Source organism: Magnolia sinica, chromosome 7 (genome assembly GCF_029962835.1).
Source record: "Magnolia sinica isolate HGM2019 chromosome 7, MsV1, whole genome shotgun sequence".
Classification (NCBI taxonomy): Eukaryota; Viridiplantae; Streptophyta; class Magnoliopsida; order Magnoliales; family Magnoliaceae; genus Magnolia; species Magnolia sinica.
Genome location: NC_080579.1, coordinates 12,258,086 through 12,278,975, shown reverse-complemented (window position 1 = coordinate 12,278,975; position 20,890 = coordinate 12,258,086). Strand labels below are relative to the sequence as shown.

At 40.5% G+C, this 20,890-nt stretch overlaps 1 protein-coding gene across 3 annotated transcripts; it reads right to left on the bottom strand.

The window, feature by feature from the left end:
* Positions 1-1,419: 1,419 nt before the first annotated feature.
* Positions 1,420-19,800, bottom strand: LOC131251071 (transcription factor GAMYB-like). 3 transcript variants are annotated; one of them, XM_058251564.1, is made up of 4 exons: positions 19,653-19,800; positions 17,095-17,470; positions 2,454-3,450; positions 1,420-2,006 (listed from the first exon to the last, which is right to left on the bottom strand). In XM_058251564.1, the coding sequence occupies exons 2-4, from the start codon at positions 17,458-17,460 to the stop codon at positions 1,714-1,716; spliced, it is 1,656 nt and encodes a 551-aa protein (XP_058107547.1). In that variant the 5' UTR covers positions 17,461-17,470; positions 19,653-19,800; the 3' UTR covers positions 1,420-1,713. The 3 variants fall into 3 exon arrangements, with proteins under 3 accessions (XP_058107547.1, XP_058107546.1, XP_058107548.1); XM_058251563.1 differs by lacking the exon at positions 19,653-19,800 and adding an exon at positions 19,150-19,619; XM_058251565.1 differs by lacking the exon at positions 19,653-19,800 and adding an exon at positions 18,887-19,102.
* Between the last annotated feature and the right edge of the window lie 1,090 nt (positions 19,801-20,890).

Sequence of the window (20,890 nt, the reverse complement as noted above, 5' to 3'; positions counted from 1 at the left end):
TGCTTACATCCGAAAAATTGGGTTTCAGTTCATACATAAAACTATTTTATGCCCCTAATGGTCATATCTTTCTACAAATTTACAAATGGCATCGTCTGACCAGTACCCCAAACACAGATAACTGTTTAGTGTGCGTTTGGTTGCACCAAATATCACAAAATTTCATGATTAGTTAGTTCAATTTGGAGCAAAATCTCACAATATTTGGTGCAACCAAACATACCTGTCAACACTACAGGAGTTGGCCAAACACAACAGAATGTACAGTTTAGTTTACATGAGTAAGATTTTACAAGCATCTAAATGATCTGTTGTCTTTTAATCGATCAGCACGGATTCCAATTAAAATCATATGGACATGGATATCCTTCTCTTTAATGGAGCTTCCCAACCAGCCCAAACGACCCGGTGGATTATCCAGATATCAATTGACGGGAATTCCAATTAAAATCATACCAGATGCAGCAGATGGGGAAAAAAAAAGAGAACAAAATCGAACCTTCTTGGATTCCAATCATATTGCACGAAAAATAAATAAATAAAATAAGACAATCAAAACCCTCTTCCAAAATCCAACACATTTCAATCATTTTGAAGTGCAGATAATGAACCATATAAAGCATCAAGACCAAACAGACATTTCATCTCCCTTTCAATTGACAAGGATGCGAAAACCATCAAGGCATCGAACAACAACCACACCCCATGTAATCCCAAATCAATGAAAAATCTAGATGCATCCTTAGGTGATGAGCTGTGTTAAAAAAATAAAAATAAATAAGGGTTTGTTTTGGTGGGTTTGCCACGCTTTAACAAAGCCAAAGGAGCAGCAGATGGTTGTTCTTTGCCTGTGATGGATTTGCCATCCCACTGTTGCTGTTGTTTTGCCAAAGCATAGCAAGCTCAACTGGGTACGCCCAGAGAACAACGAGGAAACATATGATGATCCCTCTCAAACAACTGACCATCTCACTCAGGCCGGCATTCCTACAGGTAAACACCCATCTTTCCACAATCCATGGTGCTCAACCGGCAGGGCCCATGATGGATGGACAATCCAATACAAAATTCCCCCATCAGACATTTGCAATCAGCCCTCAGATGTGCTGGTAAAAAGAAAACATAGCCCACCATCCATGTGCAATGGTGATCTCCTCCATGGTATTGTTCCATAGAGGAGATATCAAATATATTAGCCCATCTGGGGTAGGAATTGCCCGTCTTTCGACTGGCCCCACCTCTAACACATGCCAGGAGGAAAGGGCAGGCAATAGGCAATTTGGGCCAAGCATTGCATAGCACACAGACCAAAACGATATCACAAACCTGCCAGCCCCCACAAAGACAACCACGGAAATTGCAATGACAACAAAACCCGGAAACGCCGTTTTGGTTCGGGAACATTCTTTCTCAGAAAGGTGAACCAAGCATAAGTAAATGATTATATAGGTAAGATTATGTAATGGAATCTATCAAATAATTGAAGCCCATTGAATAGCGATGTTCAGATACTAAAACAGTGCATAGTTATTCTACAAACAATAACAAAAGCGTAAGTTTTGCAGCAAAAGTACCTCTCTATCCAATGCCTTTCCACGTATGCTTGTTCTGGAGAAGCACGACTGGGCCATACACAGCATCCTAACGATACACGTAACCCATGGATCCCATCTCACAGACTGCCTTTGTCCAGAGGAGGAAAAGCAGGGATCCTCAAGGAAACTCAGACATTTGACATACAGCAGGCATGTTATTCCATGGACATGAGCCAAGTCCCCATCCCTGATTCAGTGTAGAAGATCCGGTGGCCATGTGCTTGTAATCTCCGCAGAAGTCTTCGTTGAGAAGGGCCGCCAGGTGATTTGCGCATTCGGAGCTTTGTTCGAACCAGTCTGCACCGAGTAGTGCATCAGGCCTGGTGAAGTCCAACCGAGGGATGCTCTCCTTATCTCCTCCCCCACCTGGGGCAGAGACATGTTCAACCTTTTCAATCTTGATCTCAGGACCTGCAGAAACCATCAATGAAGTGTCTGATTTTAACTCGAGGGGTGCTTATCATGATATGTTTTCATAATCCCATGAGGTGCACGTCAAAGCATCCTTCCGTACATCGGGCACTTGCATAATGTGATCAGGGTTGTTACCAAGCAGATGGAGCGTGACCCAAAAACAAAGCAAATCAAATTGCGGCAGCCATCCAATCGGTGATCTTCAAAATGGACAGCTAACTTGAAAGTTGAGAAAAAAATAGCCACAACGTACATTCAACCGGTCTAACTCATAATAGTTCATTTTTACTTTTGTTTTGGCTGCGGCCCATCCATGTTTTCATTGCCAAACATATTTTCATTTTATGGTGGGGACCACACCATAAAATCTCTATGAAGCACACATCATAACTAGCAACAATTGTCAATTAATATCAAGATTTAAAGTAAAAGAAATGTGCTTACCAGGCAGTGCTTTAACAGGTGGTGACTCATCCAACGAGCTGCCGCTGATAGGTGTGCACTCGCTGAAGACTGATATGGCAGAATGGGCCAAGGGAGAAATTGGATCAGTGTAGCCTTCCCATTCCGTCTCACATTCATTCAGCATCGACCCGTCCATTATGTCGGTGGGGGTCGCTGCCAGCGAATTCGGACTCTTCTCAGCTGTTTGATTCTTTGCGCTGCTTAGTGCTTGTGATTCATGTAACAGTGCCTCTAAAAGGCCACTGTTGCGAGGCGAAAGACAGTCAGATTGCACATGCATGGTCAGCGGAGGAGTCTGGATATAAGCATCAACAGCATCAATTGATGGCAGAGGGGGGGATGTGCCCCAGCCGCCCAGATCAGTTTCGGGATATTGGAGTGAAGGGAGCTCCTGCTTCACCGCCTCAGGAAGAGGCTTGGAAGCAGAAAAATTGCCATTTAAAAGGGCATGGCTGCCGGTAACAACACCCCCAAAGGGTGCCGGGTTCTTGACGTCGGGATCAGGATCATAGGGAATGCCCAGACCAAAGGGTGACTGGACCTTCTCACAGGTGTCGTTTTGGAATGGGTTGGTGACACCCCCTGGAAAACCAGGAAACAAGGTTTCAGATTCTCGGAGACGCTTGACACGATGCATTGGTGGAGGTGCTAAGCTGTAGTTCTGAGATGGTCCCAACCCTTGATTCAGCATGCTACTAATGGGAATAGAGGAAAAAGTCGGTGCATAGGATAAAGCCCCTTGATTGGCTTTCAGATTATCGAAGATGACGTCAGGAATTTCATAACTGTTTGGCTGCAATAGGTCATGATGCCGTGTATCACCAGCCCCGAATTCGCCAATGTTCTGATTAGGTTGACCCTCATTCAGTGCCTGCAAACACACGTCGGGAGGGTAAAGCGGTAAACCAGCGCGTTGCCTTCTCTTGATGCGAGTGTTCCAGTAGTTCTTTATTTCATTATCAGTTCGGCCGGGCAACTGAAATGATTTGAAGAGGAAATGTCTCAGAAAAAGGCAATAAAGGTTCTAAAACATAACAAGAAAGAGAGCAATGCAATGAAGAGAAGCTACCTGGTCGAGGATGCTCCATTTATAATTTAAAGTATCATACATGAGGTGCTAGAGGCAACTCAGGTCAAATGAGGTTTCTTTTTCATTGTTTTCTATGCATCATGCCTGCGTATTTTGATTTTTTACGAAGCTTGCTTAAAGCCTCAAGTGTGTGGAGCTCCATCCACCCATGCCAACACAGAACAGGTGTGTAAGATCCAAGCTTTCCAACAGGTAGCCAACATTGTTTAGATCTTCTGGCCCAAAAATCAGTCTGTTGTACCCAGGAGGGCCATTGTACAAAACAAATGGATTGCCATCAAAATAGCCATCATTTGTTTTGTACACCATGGCCCACTGAGGATCAAAACTGGCCTGATTTTTGAAACAAGAGTATCTGACCACCATGGCCCACATGAGGGAGTGAAATGACCTGATTTTCAAACCAGAATATCTGATCAGTGCCACCTACCAATCGCAAGCCCGGATCTCGCACACGTGCCATATTGGCACCAGTCACTGAGTGTGGATAGGCAAGGTTTCACATTTATGCACTTAGCAAACCAAATATGATTAAATAGGTTATACTGTAAGTGTAGATATTTTTGCAATATAAAATTGTTTGAATGAAAAATATAAAGTACAAAGGAAATTGTACCATGAGACCAGTCTTAGTAAAGAAAAATGAAACTAGTAATGATCGGCTCATGTTAGTGGCCAGGTCTGTGATCCAGACCATCATCTAATGGTTCCTATCCATGGTTAGCAGGATCTGTAAAAATACCTACTTATCTTGCTCCCTGTTTCTCAAATCAAGTTCACAGATTTGTGTAAGTACTATAATAGAAGCCATAAAATGGCACGTTTCATGATTGCTTCTGGCATTCATTTCTTAAACCAGTACTATGGTTGATGCAGCTCAAAATGGGCCAAGATCAAAGTCCATGAAAGTGTAATGCCAGTACTGAAGGGGTCATAATAATAAGTTATGGGTGTATTTTTAAAATTTTAAGGGTTTTGCTAACATCCCGAAACTTCCCCACCTTCATGGGAATGTTAGCAATGTCCCCCCCAAACCTTTTAAATGGCACACAGGGAGACCTATTGTCAGTCCGAACCATTCATTTCATACAACTAGGAGCAAGTCATGGTGCAAATAAAATCATGCCAATCAGATTATCCTAAGCTTATGATCAATATCATGAAAATGGATGATGCAGGACAATTAACCATTTGCTCTAAAAGCTCGAACTTTTAGAGTATGGCGAATTAATCCCTTTATCTCATAGCCCAGGCCCCACATCTCATGGGTTTTAAGACCTCGGCCGAATCCCCTTCGTGGGCCTCAAATCACATGGGCCGCCCACCCCGAGCATGTCCCCGCATCTCACGGGTTACCCCACTCGAGCCCGGTGTGAAATGCGCATTAATTACCCCTGGTGAGGAGTCTCGAACACGAGACCTCCCCTGTGGGCCCCAAATCACATGAGTCACCCACCCCGAGTGTGCCCCTGCATCCAATAGGCGACCCCACTCAAGCCTAGTGTGAAAATGCCCCTGCATTAATCACCCTCGGTGAGGAGTCTCGAACCTGAGACCTCCCGCTTTGATACCAATTTGATGCAGGACAATTAACCATTTGCTCTAAAAGCTCGAACTGTTAGAGTATGGCGAATTAATCCCTTTATCTCATAGCTCAGGCCCCACATCTCATGGGTTTTAAGACCTCGGCCGAATCCCCTTCGTGGGCCCCAAATCACATGGGCCGCCCACCCCGAGCGTGTCCCCGCATCTCACGGGCTACCCCACTCGAGCCCGGTGTGAAATGCGCATTAATCACCCCTGGTGAGGAGTCTCGAACACGAGACCTCCCCTATGGGCCCTAAATCACATGAGTCACCCACCCCGAGTGTGCCCCTGCATCCAATAGGCGACCCCACTCAAGCCCAGTGTGAAAATGCCCCTGCATTAATGGACAGTCAAGATTGACTGCATAAACAAAACAGGTCCACTTGAAACATCTAGTAGATAGATCCCACTTTGTATTTCCGATGATTCTAAAGTAGCACTTTGATTTGATTATTCTAACCACGTGATTTGTGGCTCAAAAACAACAAACGATTGTAACATTCAATCTCTGAGGGAGGGGCAGGTATACAGGTTTGGATGATGTTAATTCTGCTCTCCTAGGCAAGTGGGTTTAGCATTCTCTCCGAGGAAGACTGCCTATGGAAATCAGTAATCTCGGCCAAATATGGTGTAGAGCTAGGAGGGTGGCGTACTAAGAAATCATCTCTTTATAGATCTTCTTACCTTTGTAAGAAAATTAATAAGATGGACGCGTTGGTCTTCAGAAATATTTCTTTCTTGGTGGGAAATAGAGAAAGAATTAGGAAAGCCTTTTCTGTTGGCTTTCCTTTCTGTTTTCTGTCTCTTTGTATTTCTGTGGCTTTTGTTTTTCAGCCTCCTTGGCCCAGTTCAATAATATTATTCATCTTTCAAAAAATGAATAAATTGGCCTCATTCGAAGCGTTAGGATCATCCAATCGGCGTGATTCTCACATCATGGCTTGCTCCTAGTTGTATGGGTGAATGAATAGTTCAACCAACAATAGGTCACTCTGTGTGCTGTTTAAAAGGTTTAGGGACATTGCTGATGTCCTCGTGAAGCCGGGGACATTACCAGAACCCACTTTTTAATAGTTTTTTCTGAGCTGTTGGAGTGTAGGGGAGTCATAGAAACCACACCTATGAGGTAAAACAGATACAGGGCAGGACCGATTAGGTAGAATAATAGTAAATGTTATCAAGATAGTATCAAACAATTTAAATCAGTCATACAAACAGTTTCTGGAATGAATAGTATACTTTATGATTCAATCTTTATATGACTGTATGGATTATTGGATTATGATTTATTATTCAATCTTTTTATGACTGTATGGATTCAAATAAACGATGCAATTCATTTTTTTTATTTAATGGAAGTCACGAATTGAGAAATTTCAATTTTAGCTGAGGCTTTTCCCCCTTAATCAAAGGTCTTACTTTCCATTCTAAACTAAAGAAAAAAGGGGTAAAAAATACGTTTCAACATTTAAAAAATTGATGGAGGATTTGGATTTTGAAGGGTTTTATTGGTTTTTTTTTTTTTTTTCATCCCTAAAGCAGAGGATAAAGAAGCTTTTCAAAATAAATAAATAAATGCAAAGGATAAAGAAAACATCATGCATTTGATGTTATCATTTGTTTTTGGATTTTGGCTTTTCTGTCTGATTTGGCATTGAGCAAGAGAAGATCTATTTCTCTGTTGACAACTGTAAGTTTATGCGATAGTGGGGAAGTTGCTTGGATTACACAAGTTTCTTATGAATTCCAAAAACATTAAGATGACTTTCGATTGCCATTTCCATTATGATTTCACAATGGAACAGAAAAAAAAAAATGATAACATGGGGGTTTATGATCCTTCACATTTGCACATCAATATGTTTTGCATCTATGGATTGTTTCTTTTGTTTGAACATTATAGTTATTAATATATTGCATTCGTGGGACAATGTCCACACAGCTGGGGTAGTAGGCTGGATATCATATAGCCAATCGACTATAGCTAGATATAAAAAAGGAAAACAACTATAAAATAGGGACTCTGAATAACCTATGGGGCATCAACCAAAGAACAAAAGATCTGTAAAGACCTTCTATTGTTTATGTGGGTCCTGCATCAAGTCTAGATGTCAATTAGGGTTGAATAATAGTTGTCTCGAGCAGCAAGTAGTGAATGGTAGAGGTGTCAAATAGGCTATAGTGGGGAAGTTGCTTGGATTTCACAAGTTTCTTATGAATTCAAAAAACACTGAGATGACTTTAAGATTGTCATTTCCATTATGATTTCACAATGGAACAGAAAATTGATAACATGAGGATTTATGACTCTTCGCATTTGCACATCAAGATGTTTCGCATTTATGGATTGTTTCTTTTGTTTGAAAACATATTTGGCTTGAACATTATAGTTATAAATTTATTGCTTTCGTAGGACAATGTCCATAATTGTTTAATAGACATATATGGATGGGAAATGGTGACCTAACTAATTTCTTATGTGTACAATTTTTTTACACTTATCTATATTTCTTTCTAACTTCTCTACAAAAAAAAAAAAAAACTTCTTAGAAAAACCATACATTTTGTGATTTGATCCATTTTGATGGGGTTTACGATACAATATTGATTTTCAGAAAATAATTGTAGCATCTCTCCCCCCCCTCCCTCCTGGACTGAATAATCTATGGGGCCTCAACGCTCCCTCGCGGACTGAATAACCTATGGGGCCTCAACCCTCCCTCGCGGACTGAATAACCTATGGGGCCTCAACCCGAAGAACAAAAGGTCTTCAAATACCTTCTCTATTGGTTATGTGGGTCCTGCATTAAGTCTAGATGCCAATTAGGGTTGCATAGCAGTTGTCTTGAGAAGCAAGTAGTGGGTAGTGGAGGCATCAAATTCATATTGGTTGTTTGTAGCAGGTATTAGAAGTATTATAGAAACGAATCAGGTATTAGAATTTAGAAGTACTATAGAAACGAATCCAAAGGGTTTAAAATTCTAGAACAAGCGAGAATATAAGGTTGTGGAGTACAATAAAGGCATCAAGCGTCATCTCATGGCCAACACTGATAACCCTAATCCGAAAGGCTCAAGCCTTTGAACAGTGGACTAACTAGCTCCTTCAAAGGCGCTTGTTTCAGAGGAAGGCTCTCATGGCACTGGTGAGCCAATGCTTCAGGTACCAAATCCTATTGTTGACAAAAGATTGAAGGAGATGCTCAGCCTGGTTGTGGAGGGGTCTCTATAGTCGACATGTTGGATGCATTAACAGTTTCCCATTTGGCACTTCGAAGCTTGTAATGGATAAACTGACCCCTACTACCTTCAGCTTGCAGGAGGAGTTGGTGGCGTTCGCAAGGGACTCTGCTTCTATTGACCAATGTCTCTGATGAAGGTAGACAAATGGAGCCCATCTGATGTTGCTACAAGCAGGGGCCCATGGATTCATGTATTCGGAATTCCAATTCACACATGGATAGATTTGGTGGTTGGTGAGATTGGGTCTAGATTCAGGTAGGTATTGGAGATAGATAATATGTCATCAAAGAGAAACTTTGTCACATTTTGCTAGGCTCAAGATCCTCTTGAGGTCGGAGTTGGTGGTTGGGAAGGCGTTGAAATTGGAAGTCAGAGAACTTTTTCCCCCCTATTTTTCACGATAATGGAACTAGTAGGGCTAATCAGAGACATTGCATTTCCTCATTGCGAACTGTACATGGAGAAAGGGATATTTCCAGCAGTCCCCCCTGACAGACATTGTATGTGGGGAATATGTTACTGCATATGGCATGAGGTCGTCGGAGTTAGGGTTGATTGTTGCCTCAATTGCAGAGATCCAGGGGGGTGCTGGCGGCAAGGTAGGACCTAGGGTAACCTCAGAATTCAGATGCTCAGGGAGCTGTTGATTTTTGTTGATTGATCAGGGGGTTCTGTAGAGAGGATACATGGCCCAAATCATGTGGTGCCTTCTGCTGAGCTGGCTTGCAGATTCCAGGATATTTCAAGTCTGACTCCTGTGATTGAGAGAATTGAACTGTCACTGACCTAGAGACATGTTTCTCAGATAAGTCGACTCAAGAATAGGTGCTTGAGTGCTGGAACACCATCTCTACCTAATTCGGTAGGTGATGGATCAACTTGTTAAATCCCACCACTGAAGATAATTTTGGGGGGGCAATGATCCATCTTATTCTATATCGGCATTTTTTCATATTTTGGCCTTCAATTCTCCCACTCGTCTGCCTTCCATGCTGCATCAGTCGATTGGTGAGCCTGGGTTTCATGTGCTGGTGGGTGGCTTTGGCGGTTGAAGGTGGTAGGGTCTGCACTGAAGGAACTGGAAGGGGAGCATGGATGGGGAGTTGGTGGCAACATGCAGGGTGGTTACTGCAAAAGAAGATGTATTTCTTTTCTTTTCTTTCTTCTTCTTTTTTTTTTTTTTTTACTTGTTGAAAGGTTAACAAAGTTCATTCAAAACTAAAGGGAAGGGAAGGGAATTCTCAATACAAAGATGGGCGCAAGGTCCCCAAGGTTACAAGGTCAAGCACCAATGGATTAGGTTCTGTGATGTGCCCTAGTCTCCTAGATGGGGATCTTGGAAAACAACAGCAAATTCTGAATAATCTGAGTTTGCTTCAGCAAAATCTAGGATAAATGGGATAGGTTTATGGTTTAAAATAAGGGAAACTATGGCTGGATAGCGTACGCTGAGAGTTTAAGGGTTAAAGGAAGATAAGGTATAGGCTATTTGGGTAATGGACTGTCGGTTGGTTGTAAACAGGGTAACTCTAGGTTGATTAACAGAAAATGCAGATTTGCATTGGGATGCGTACGAAGCAAACAGCGAACTTTGTATCTAGGATTTCACAGGCTGATCTACTTCAGTCGACTTAACTGTTCTGATAATTCAGTCCTCATGAATCACGAATCAGATTCAACAAAAAGAGTCTGAGGCAGAAATTTAAAAAAAAAAAAAAGATCGTCTGTTTAAAATAAATCCTCAGATCAATCTGCAGATTCAAATTAATCCGACGATCAAAAACCAATAGCTTCGATGGAATAGAATCAAATAGAACTCGCAGAATCAAGCCTGAACATATTCAAACAAGAACATGAATTCATGTGGCAGCGATTACGCAGAGAAACAAATAAAAGGTTTTTTTTTTAGAGGATAGAAACAAAAGATGGAAGTAGGAAAAACCGGAAATAGTAGAGAATCTAGGATATGACTCAACTGGAGATTAAAAGATATATTACACGCCCTTCTCGTGCTGAGATATCACACACCCTTTTTATGCAGATTCAAAACTTTGTAGTTCTCATAATGAAAACTCTTATTGAGAAGAAAAACAAGCATCCCTAAAGTTTAACATATAGCAAGTATTTATAGGCAAACAGATCCCATGCCCCATGAGATGCCCTATTCCCTTATATTATATAAATACCCCTACCAATAAAATCAACACTAAAACAAGCATATCTCAAACTACTAATCCAAATCGGAAAATAAAAATGGATCTGTTTTGCATATTCCAAGGCCTAGTGGATGAGACCAATATTGCCCATATGATAACTCGGTCATAGGTCAACAGTCAAAGGGTTGATTTTCATTTAAAAATAAAAAATAAAAAAAAATCATAGTTGTAAACTGTCAAGATTTGTGAGATTTCTTTAGATCTCTAGATGTGCAGGTGATGCTTTCTCCTAGCATACACTTTCAATCCCGTGGTTGCATCACTCTTTGATTGACAAAGTAAATAAAATATTTACTACCCCAACAAAAGATCTTATCTCTTTGAAAACTGATGTAGGATGAGATGATCTAACCTAAAATGATACGTTGAAACTAGATAGCGGATTACCTAGAGCAATCAAAAGACAAAATAATGCTAAACTACCACAAGTTAAAGAAACTCATATTTGTAACATGTTAAGGTTAAAATCACCTAACAATCCCGCAATGTGATTTTTATAAAGTATCAAGTAATTAGGATCGTGTAAAAGATAGGACTCCCCCCTAGCATAGGTATTAAATCTGAACATTAATGGAATCACTTGAGTTCCAAGGGTTTTGCATGCTTAGGGAAGTTTTAAGGGTTAGGGAATGTAGGGAATAAGTTTAGAGTATTTAGCAAACTAAGAATATAGGGTTTCAATATAGGGATTAGAGAATTTAGGATTTTGGGGATAGGGATTTGAGGGTTTAGGGGTTAATAGGTTAGGGAATTTTGGTAAAATTAGGTTTAGGGTCATAGGATTTTGGGGAAATTCAGATTTGGGGATTAGGGTTTGGAAAGATTGGTGATTTTGGAATTTGGAAATATTAGGGTTAGGCTTTGGGATTCATGTTTAGGCGTTTTGTAAAGGGGATCAAAGGGATGAGAGAAGTTGAAGATTCAAAGCAATGAGGCCACGGATTGGGGCTATCCGTACAGACACCGTTCATGCTGTACTGTTCCCGATGTATGGTTCATGGCTAGAGCTTGGGTCCGGTTGGGTGTAGGTTAGGTCTAGGTTAGTTTAGAATCAAAAGAAAAGAAGAAGAATAAGAAGAAAGAGAAGAAGGTGAAGAAAGCGAGATGTGAAGAGAAGTTCCTCCTTGAGAGAGAGGAAGAAAACAAGAGGATAACTAAGGGAATCACTCCCCAAATGGCTTCACACCATCAATCCCATCACAGGATGAATTGCTAAATCACATAGCAAAGGAGAAGAAACTCTTTTCATTCATGGTTCATAATAATCAAACCCTAAAAGGGGTCCAAACCTTTATGATATCAAAAGGAGACTTTTACAAAAAAAAATCTCTCAGGAAAAAATTCTCATTTGAAAAAAATAAAAAACTTTTATCTCAAGTAAAACATAAAATAGTCCAAAAATAATAAAATAAACAACAAAAACTACTCAAAACAAATAAATCTAAACTATCCTAAACTATTCATAGCCAATGGGATGGTCCACAATCAAGATGGGGCACGATCAAGAGTGGTCCAAAGGTCCATCATACGCGATCCAATGAGTCGATCGATGCACCCAATGTGGGGTCTTCAATGATGGCTAAGAATGCGACTTGGGCCCAGTGGGCCCCATGTGATGATCGTCTAGCCATAAGTGCCCAGATGTCCTCATCAATTCCCCTTGACTGAGGAGATATCACCTCTCCCGAAATAAAGCGGTAGTGATGCTTGAGGAGATCCAGGTCTCATCCCTGAAGCTCTGTCTTTGTGATTCATATGTTGTCTGAATATGGCCTACCCTTCCACTTGATAAGGTACTACTGACAACCTCCATGTTGGGTGGAAACTACTCACTCATCCCAGATATCCTCTATTGTTTCTCTTTTGGTAGGTGTGTATGGCAAAAGAGGTAAATGCTAGGAAGAATATGCAGGTATAGGCCAAGGGTCATGGGACAGGTCAGGAAAGCTATCATCTGGATCAAGGTGATAATCTAAATAAAGGCTAATAGGTGTAGGTATTGGACCCTCAAAAGACAAAAGATCTTCCACTTTGAATATAGATCTGAAACCCATCTCAGGTGGAAGATCCACAACATATGCATTATGTCTCAATTTACTCAGTATCTTATAAGGTCATGCACTACAGGCTTGTAATTTCTTAATGGCCCCTTGCGGAAACCGTTTGGGCCTCATACAAACCATCACATAGTCACCTATCTAAAACTCTCTGAACTTGTAATGAGAGTCAGCGAATATCCTGTGCATTTCATTGCTCATGTTAATCTGTTTTCTAATTTCAACATGTGAATCATGGATACGACAAATTCTTTGGGAACTCTGACAGCCTATGGGATACTGACATAGGAACTGACTCTATTGTTCCATCCTTAGCCTCTCTGTCAAATTCTTTCATAATTATAATATGGAGAGACTTAGGTTGTGACTCTTCGCTATTCTCACTCATCTTCTTGTTTATGTGGTGACTGTGGGAGGAAGAGGATCCAAGACACACTTAACAAATGCAAGGGGTGCAGTCTCAACATGCTCAACCTCTTCGTCACTAGTTCCAGTGACATCGGGCCGATAAACTTCTTCTTAGTACTCACCCTGATCAGCCACATCTTTATCTAACTCGCCAATGGCAAGGGCCTTATTTCTCTCTTTTGTAGGACACTGATGTGTGAAATGCCCATATATTCAACAATTGTAACATTGCATGGACTCATCAGCCCGCACACTAGTACCAGCCAACCCTTTCCCCTTTTCTTCTCTGTAGATGGGTCTCGAACTAGTAGGGCCATTGGGTTGAGTTCCAACGTTTGGTCCGGCTCCTTGCGAAGTGGGCTCGATGTTATAATACATTGGATCAACCCGCCTCACGAATGGCAGTTTCAGATACCGCTCCAACTCTTACACCACCTGATAGGTGTGCTCTACAGTGTTCACATCATGATGAATGAGCTCACGCTAGATCTCTGGGCAAAAGCCCATTCTAAAATGGGATAGTGTAACTAGTGAGTCTTCTTGAACATTACATAGCATCATGTATTCATCAAAGCGCACGATGTAATCAGTTACAAACATGGAACCTTGCCTAAGGGATTGCCATTGATCTAGGAGTCAAGGTTCATAGGAAAAGGGAAGATATTTCTCTTAATATCTCTTTCATCTCAACCCAATGAGAGACCAGATCCTTTCCAGATCTTTCCGCCTGTCGCTCCACATTCGTCCAGAACAGTTAGGTGTGGGTTAGGTCTAGGTTAGTTTAGAATCATAAGAAAAAGAAACAGAAAAAGAAGATGAAAGAGAGATGAGAAGAGGAGTACCTTGAGAGAGAGGAAGAAAACAAGAGGATAACTAAGGGAATCACTCCCCAAATGGCTTCACACCATCAATCCCATCGCAGGATGAATTGCTAAATCACATAGCAAAGGAAAGGAAACTCTTTTCATTCATGGTTCATAATAATCAAAACCTAAAGAGGGTCCAAACCTTTTATCTTTTCTTTAAAAAAAAAAAAAAAACCTCTCTCAGGAAAGAATTCTCATTAAAAAAAAAAAAAAACCATATCTCAAGTAAAACATAAAATAGTCCAAAAATAATAAACTAAATGACAAAAATTACTCAAAACAAATAAATCTAAACTATCATAAACTATTCATAGCCAATGGGGTGGTCCACGATCAAGCTAGGCCAAAGGTCCATCGTGCGCGATCCAACGGGCCGATCAATGCACCCATGCAATCCAACAATCCAAACGCTCCAAACAATCAACCCACGCACATCTACCCAGTGTGGGGTCTTTAACAATGGCTATGAATGCGACTTGCGTCCTTTGGGCCCCATGCGATGATTGTCTAGCCATAAGTGCTCGGATGTCCACATCAAAAACTCAAAACAGATTACATGGATAAGCCACGGTCCCCTCAGTGCAACAACAATCATGTTTATCGGCCACCTCCACTGAAATGGGGGACTGGGAAAACTGATTGAAAACAGTGCAGATAGCATCTCTAACTGCAAGCACAATGGTTCTACTCATAGATTCAACTTTGACTGAAACAGATAAAGCAACTAACACTCTGCCCGCTTCATCCAGAAGAAGACTGCAAATTCCATAGTGGTTGGGAACCCCACTAGGGTCTGCTACATCCACGACGCATCTGCCCACTTGGGGCCAAGGCTCTCTGTTTGTAGGGATTCTCTGAGTATGGTGATTGATGCGGTCTCTTACTCCTACTTAAATAGGGTATCACCGGAGGCAATTCATAGGAGGGTTGATGCTCTGGATCCTCAGAGAAGTGGTAGCCTAGCCAATTTGGTTCCTTTTTTACCTTCGGTTCCAGGGCACTGGATCCTCTCCCAGGTTGGTTGTTTTTTTTTTTTTGGCATTTTCAAAAAATTTTGGTTTATCCATCAAAGAAAAAGAAAAGGAAAAAAAAAACACACAAAAAAGATAAGAAAATAAGATTGCTAAACTAGATTAATGCAGTTTCAGCTTGTGGTCCTGATTATTTCAACTACTTTCTGAAATTCAGGCTTTCTTATTTAACCAACAGTAGAATCATTCCAAACCACCCAAAACCTATAAATTTAACACTTGGTCTGCGGAAACTGGGTTGAATGCAGAGACAAACTGGCCAATCATAATAACTTGCAGCAGAACAAATCTGGAGTTCTTTTGTTCAATTTCAGTGACTTGAAGCAGACAACAACATTGGGTCTGACAGATTAACTTTAAAAGGCATATTTGCAGCAAGAAAGATAAATCAGGTCAACAATAATTACAAAATAATTTTGCATCCAAAAACAAAAAAAAAGATTTTGGAATTCAATTGATGAGGCACACAGTAAATTAGATTTGATCAATTGATTTTTCTTAGCAGGTTTGCAGAAAACAGATTTGTTGCAGATTTTTGTTTATTGATACCAGATACAGATGCAAACGAAACCAGGCATGGTATTAAAAAACAGTTATGTAATGGCCATTATGTAACAGTAATGGTGGGACCCATTACGCAATAAAGTAATGCCCATTCTGCAGGGGGGGGGGGGGTTGGTCATAATGGACCTGTAGGTCTGTAACAACCATTATGTAACGATACTAATGGGATCCATTACGCGATACAAGGTTATAACACCCATTTCTGGAAAAAAAAAGGGACCATAATGGGCCCGTAACAACCGTTATGTAACAGTAACAATGGGATCCATTACACGACAGAGTACTGTAACGCCTGTTCTAGAAAGAAGGAAGAGGGGGGAGGGGCAGTGGGGCATAGACCTGTAAACTGACCATTGCAGCCACCATTACCGTTATTGAATATCTTGAAACCAGCTGAGCTTATGCAGAGCAATAACAAAAAATGAAACTGTTAAACCCGGAGCGAAAACAAACTCCCAAGAGATTAGGAATGTGCTATATACCAAAACTGACGAAAAAGACACCATATCGAGGCTCTGATAACAAAAACAACACAAGATCAAGCAGAAACTAAGCCAGGATTAAGATATACATGACCCTTAAAACACGTACCAGATTTGTGGATGAAAATCACTTCCAAGACCACCACTCAGTTGCACACATTCATCAAGGAAAAAAAAGAAAAGGAAAAGGCTGTTGAATGAGATTTCAACAGTTTCTAGGGCACCACACCACAAGAAAGGATAGAACTAGTGCATCGCACCACTAGTTTTGGGAACATCACACCCCACAATCTTCCACCATCACCAGTTAAAAGCAAAAAGTCATTAATCATTTTTAAAAATAGTTTTTTTTTTTTTTTTTTTAAACACCCATGCCTAGTTCACCTTTCCAAAAAAAAAAAAAAAAACAACCATGTCTAGTTCCATTTATATGGCCTCATACACATAGGCCTTTCTTCAATAAGCTTCCTAATCTGCTCATCATGTCAATTGTCATTAGCTTGATAAACAGGTTTCCTAATTAAAAAAGAAACTTCTACAAAACTTGAAACTCAAAAGAAGCTAGTTAGTTATGCTAGTCCATGCATATGTACAGACAAACAGTGCACAGAAGAACAGTGCTCACGTGTGTGGTCCACAATCTGAGCAGACAGCCCATGGGGCCCACCAATCTGATCCTAGTTGGCAGATCATTGCAATTGGGATCCTGGATACACCACCCATTCTATGCATCAAACATAGTATTTGTCATTTGTTCCTCAACGCAAACTGGCACGACATCAGATTCCAGGAGAGGCACTATGGCCTCACTGATCTGTGCCCAGGAACGTATTTTATTGTTCACCGATTTTTACTGATGCTTACTTTTATGTAGCAATGTAGCATATACACGCAACAATATAATTTCTAGTCTTAAAAAATAACTGCATGGATATACTGGTATCTCAAGCTTCTATGGCTGGCTTACCATCATGTCTGCTGCCTAAATTACATTAGTGAGAAAATTGCATGGTGCATATAATTAAAAGATGATTCGCACAAATTCACATGGAAATGAAAATGAAATGTACACTTACATGTGCAGCCATCCGAGCCCATTTGTTTCCCATTTTCGCATGGAGTTCAATGATCATCCGTTCTTCATCAGCCGTAAAGGCCCCCTTCTTCAGATTTGGCCTTAAATGATTTGCCCATCGCAAACGACAGCTTTTGCCACAACGAGACAAGCCCGAGTGCTTCTGCACAGCATTCCAGTTCCCCTCTCCATGTTTTTTAACATAATCCATCAAAATAGCATCTTCTGCGGATGTCCAGGGCCCTTTCTTCAAAAGGCCTGCTCCTCCCATCCCCCCTCCACAGCTGCTTTCATCCATTGAAGGTGAATCAGTCTGGTCCTTTGCAAGCATTCCGCTGTCGCTCTCATTTGTCGTTGTACGACTCATCTGCTCAAACCTGATCACACACCAATCTCAGTTGATTAATCAAAAGAATCCAAACATAAAGGATTCTCTGAAAATAAGAAGATGGAAATAAAATCTCAGTCGATTACTCCAAGGAGAAGAACATGTTTATGTTGCAGTGTTAAAATGGATGCACCCCCTTTTCCAGGGAGGTCACGTTTAGCATGGTCGGGCATTTGGTTCCTACTAAAACTTTCTTACTGAAAAAAAAAAAAAAAAAAAAAAAGGAAAAGAAAAAGGAAAGAAAAATGTAATGCAGACAAAATAAAATATCTATATCCCAAATTCCCCAACCCGATACAACAGAGCCAAAATAGGATCAATCTGCTCATGAACCCTATACCTCAGTTAAAATCAAAGACATCAAAAGGATCTGTATGAATGAAATAATTTGCAATAAGAATCACCGGATATAAATAAAAACAGGAGAATCTATTCTATGAGCCACAGAGAAGATTTATCATCATGCACACTGCAGGAAGATCAGACACATGGCCCAATACTCTATGATCCAAACCATTCATCTAAAACGCACCTATATCGATGGGCCATAGCAGAAATTTTCACTGATTAACTAATCCATCCTAATGATGACCTAAAATAGACGACAGAAATGAAAACTTGCAGTCATCAGCACTGAACAGGAAGGAACCCGCTGATCAGAAAGGTAGGATTGTTCATCCAAAGCAATTTTGGAGAGTGGTAAGGAATCCACTCATCCACCCAATGAATTTCCCAGATCAATGGTGAGTTGCGACCCCTTCACATGTTTTGTGGAGGGAATTTGATACATAAACTGTGCACCGCAGACAGGATAGAGAAGCTCAGAAAAAAGATTAACCAGAATATGCAGCACAAGCTGTTTATCAGTTAACTATGCTGCCAGAAACTCAAGAAGAAATCACAGATCATCAAAACCAAATTGAGAAGACACCTGATCAAAATAACCCTGACAAAACCCCCAAAAATAATGATTCACCTGGATATCAGAAAAAGGCTCCATGATCATCCACAAAACGCAGAAGAAAACAATCAACCAAAACTCTTGGTACTTGTAAACCTAGAATCTTGAGAAAAACAGAAGGGAATATGTCAAAAAGACCCACGACCCAAATCATCTACAAGAACAAAAATCAGCTAGCAAAGGAAGAAACTCTACGCAACTACCTGAACACGATGACAGACCATGTCTACAAGAATCAGACAAGACAACAGGCAAAATATAGGGCTCGATCAAGCAAAACTGCATTTTTAAGACCCAGCAACAGTACAGGATTCATTTTCAGTGGACCAGCATGGATGGGAGGCAAACAACCACAAAATTCTCCACTGGAGGATCTTGGCTGTTCGATCAGTGGCATGCAAAAGCGCAGTTTCTTTCACCACTAGTTCAAGAGAATCCACTCACCATCAAGCAAGAATTCCAATGGGAGAGATTCCCAGAGCGCAACCCATGCAGACAGTACCCACAATTCAAATGGCCTGGATCAGGTGTGCCCCACCTACGCGCCAAATCGAAAACACAATTCTGCATACCCTCACTTCAATATATTCCCACGCAACAAAATTACGAGAAAAAAATCCCAAATAATCGCCAACTATCAAACGATGAAAGCTTCAAATCCAAGCTCAATCCCACAAAATACAACTCAAAATCACACCAAAAATTACCTGAACAAAATCAAATCCAACACCGCTGCAGACTCCAAACAGAAAGTCACCGTCCAAACCCTAATTCCTCAACCAAGTCTTCCCAAAACAAAACCGCCCAAGAACCCTAGAAAAAAACCAAACCGACACCACCGCCGTCGACCCAGAACAGAATATATTAGAATCAAGTCACATCACCAAATGCAATCCAAACACCTCTCCACCAGCTCGAGAAGTTCTAAAACAAATAAACAGAGCCAAATTTTAAAAATAAAAATAAAAATCAGCTCAGAACAAGCCCTAATTTCCCCGCCAAAAATGCGAAAAACAGCTCAGAAAGATGGAACACTGGAGGTTTGGTAGGAATTCCCCTTCTCAAGCTGAGAAGAGTGTGAGATAGAGAGAATCAAGAGGGATTTGGAGCCCCAACCCTAATCCGTACGGAATACATGGAAGAGAGAGAGAGAGAGAGAGAGAGAGAGAGGTGGCAAGAAGAGAGAATAAAACGGGGAGAGAGAGACTACCAGCTCTTTATGCATTTGAGATTCTCTTTTAGAGAGAGATAGGGGGGAGTGAGATGGTCCGTTTGATCGGGTCTGCCCGCCCCGCGGCCATTGGGTCAGGCACAAAATAGGGAAAAAGATCTCTCTTTCTTGGTAACTTATGGAATTACATGGTACGTAGTTCATATATTTGAACCATGTTCCTGCATTTCTTTTTGGAGTAGGACTTACTATTTTATAATTTGGACCATCCAACTGTTTTGTTAATCGTTATTTTCTAGTTTGTTGGTAAATTTAAATTTCATTTTTGGACTTATAGATGGATGGTTAAGAAAAATAAACTAACGAGTCATATTCAATTTAAAATGTCTTGATATTATTTGATTTAATCTCACTTTTTTTTGTATAATTTACTATTTCATGATTTCTTAACGATGAAAAAAATGGATGAATGGTATTGATTGATTAATTTCTAATTGAACTTATTAAAAATAAAAATGCATATATACTTTGCAAAGATTAAGGGTTACCTATTGTATATTGTCCAGCTCATGTAAGAGAAATACTGCAGTATTTACGTGCATGAGATGGACCGTCCACTTTGCAGTATATTTGTCGATGTGGTGCAAATATGTAGAATGTGAATTTATATACCTTTAACTTTCACGGTGTATGGTGCATTAAGAAGTTCTCGCGGACTTCATATGGTTGAAATAAATGGATCACTAGAAAAATAATTAATGGCAGTCCTTGTTCATGATGTACTTTGTGGTGAATTAAAGAGTGGTCAAGCTTTGTATTTTGCATGAAGCATGAATATATACTTCCTGTAGATAAAAGGTTTAGATCTTGTGAAATTTTATAAAATTAACATTTTTGCTGTGATGCCCATCATCTATCTAAATGAGCATATTTATTTGAAGTTTCTAATAATGCATGTCTTAGTGATACACCATGCCACATCATAGACCCATTATGAAGCATTGACATATCATGCACATACATGTGTATTATAAGACATCCGTGAGAGAGAGACAAAGGAATGCCCGATGGCCCACACCTACTGTCAAAGTACATGTGTGTGAGATGTGAGATGTTCATCAAATAGGGCCACCTATACAACATTCTTGATTCCTTGTCTTTGATTCATGTCTGTCAACTCATACTCTCTAGCTTAACGACACACTAGAGTGTAATTGCTGCTATTTAATTACCATGGAATCCCATTCCATTCATCCCATCTTGCCTGTATTTCGATT

Coding starts and splice junctions, on each gene's coding strand:
- LOC131251071 (XM_058251564.1), bottom strand. CDS start 17,460: ATGAGTCGTACAACGACAAATGAGAGCGACAGCGGAATGCTTGCAAAG. Junction 3,451..17,094: donor GGGCTCGGATGGCTGCACAT/GTAAGTGTACAT, acceptor AAATCATTTCAG/TTGCCCGGCCGAACTGATAA. Junction 2,007..2,453: donor ACCTGTTAAAGCACTGCCTG/GTAAGCACATTT, acceptor TGGTTTCTGCAG/GTCCTGAGATCAAGATTGAA.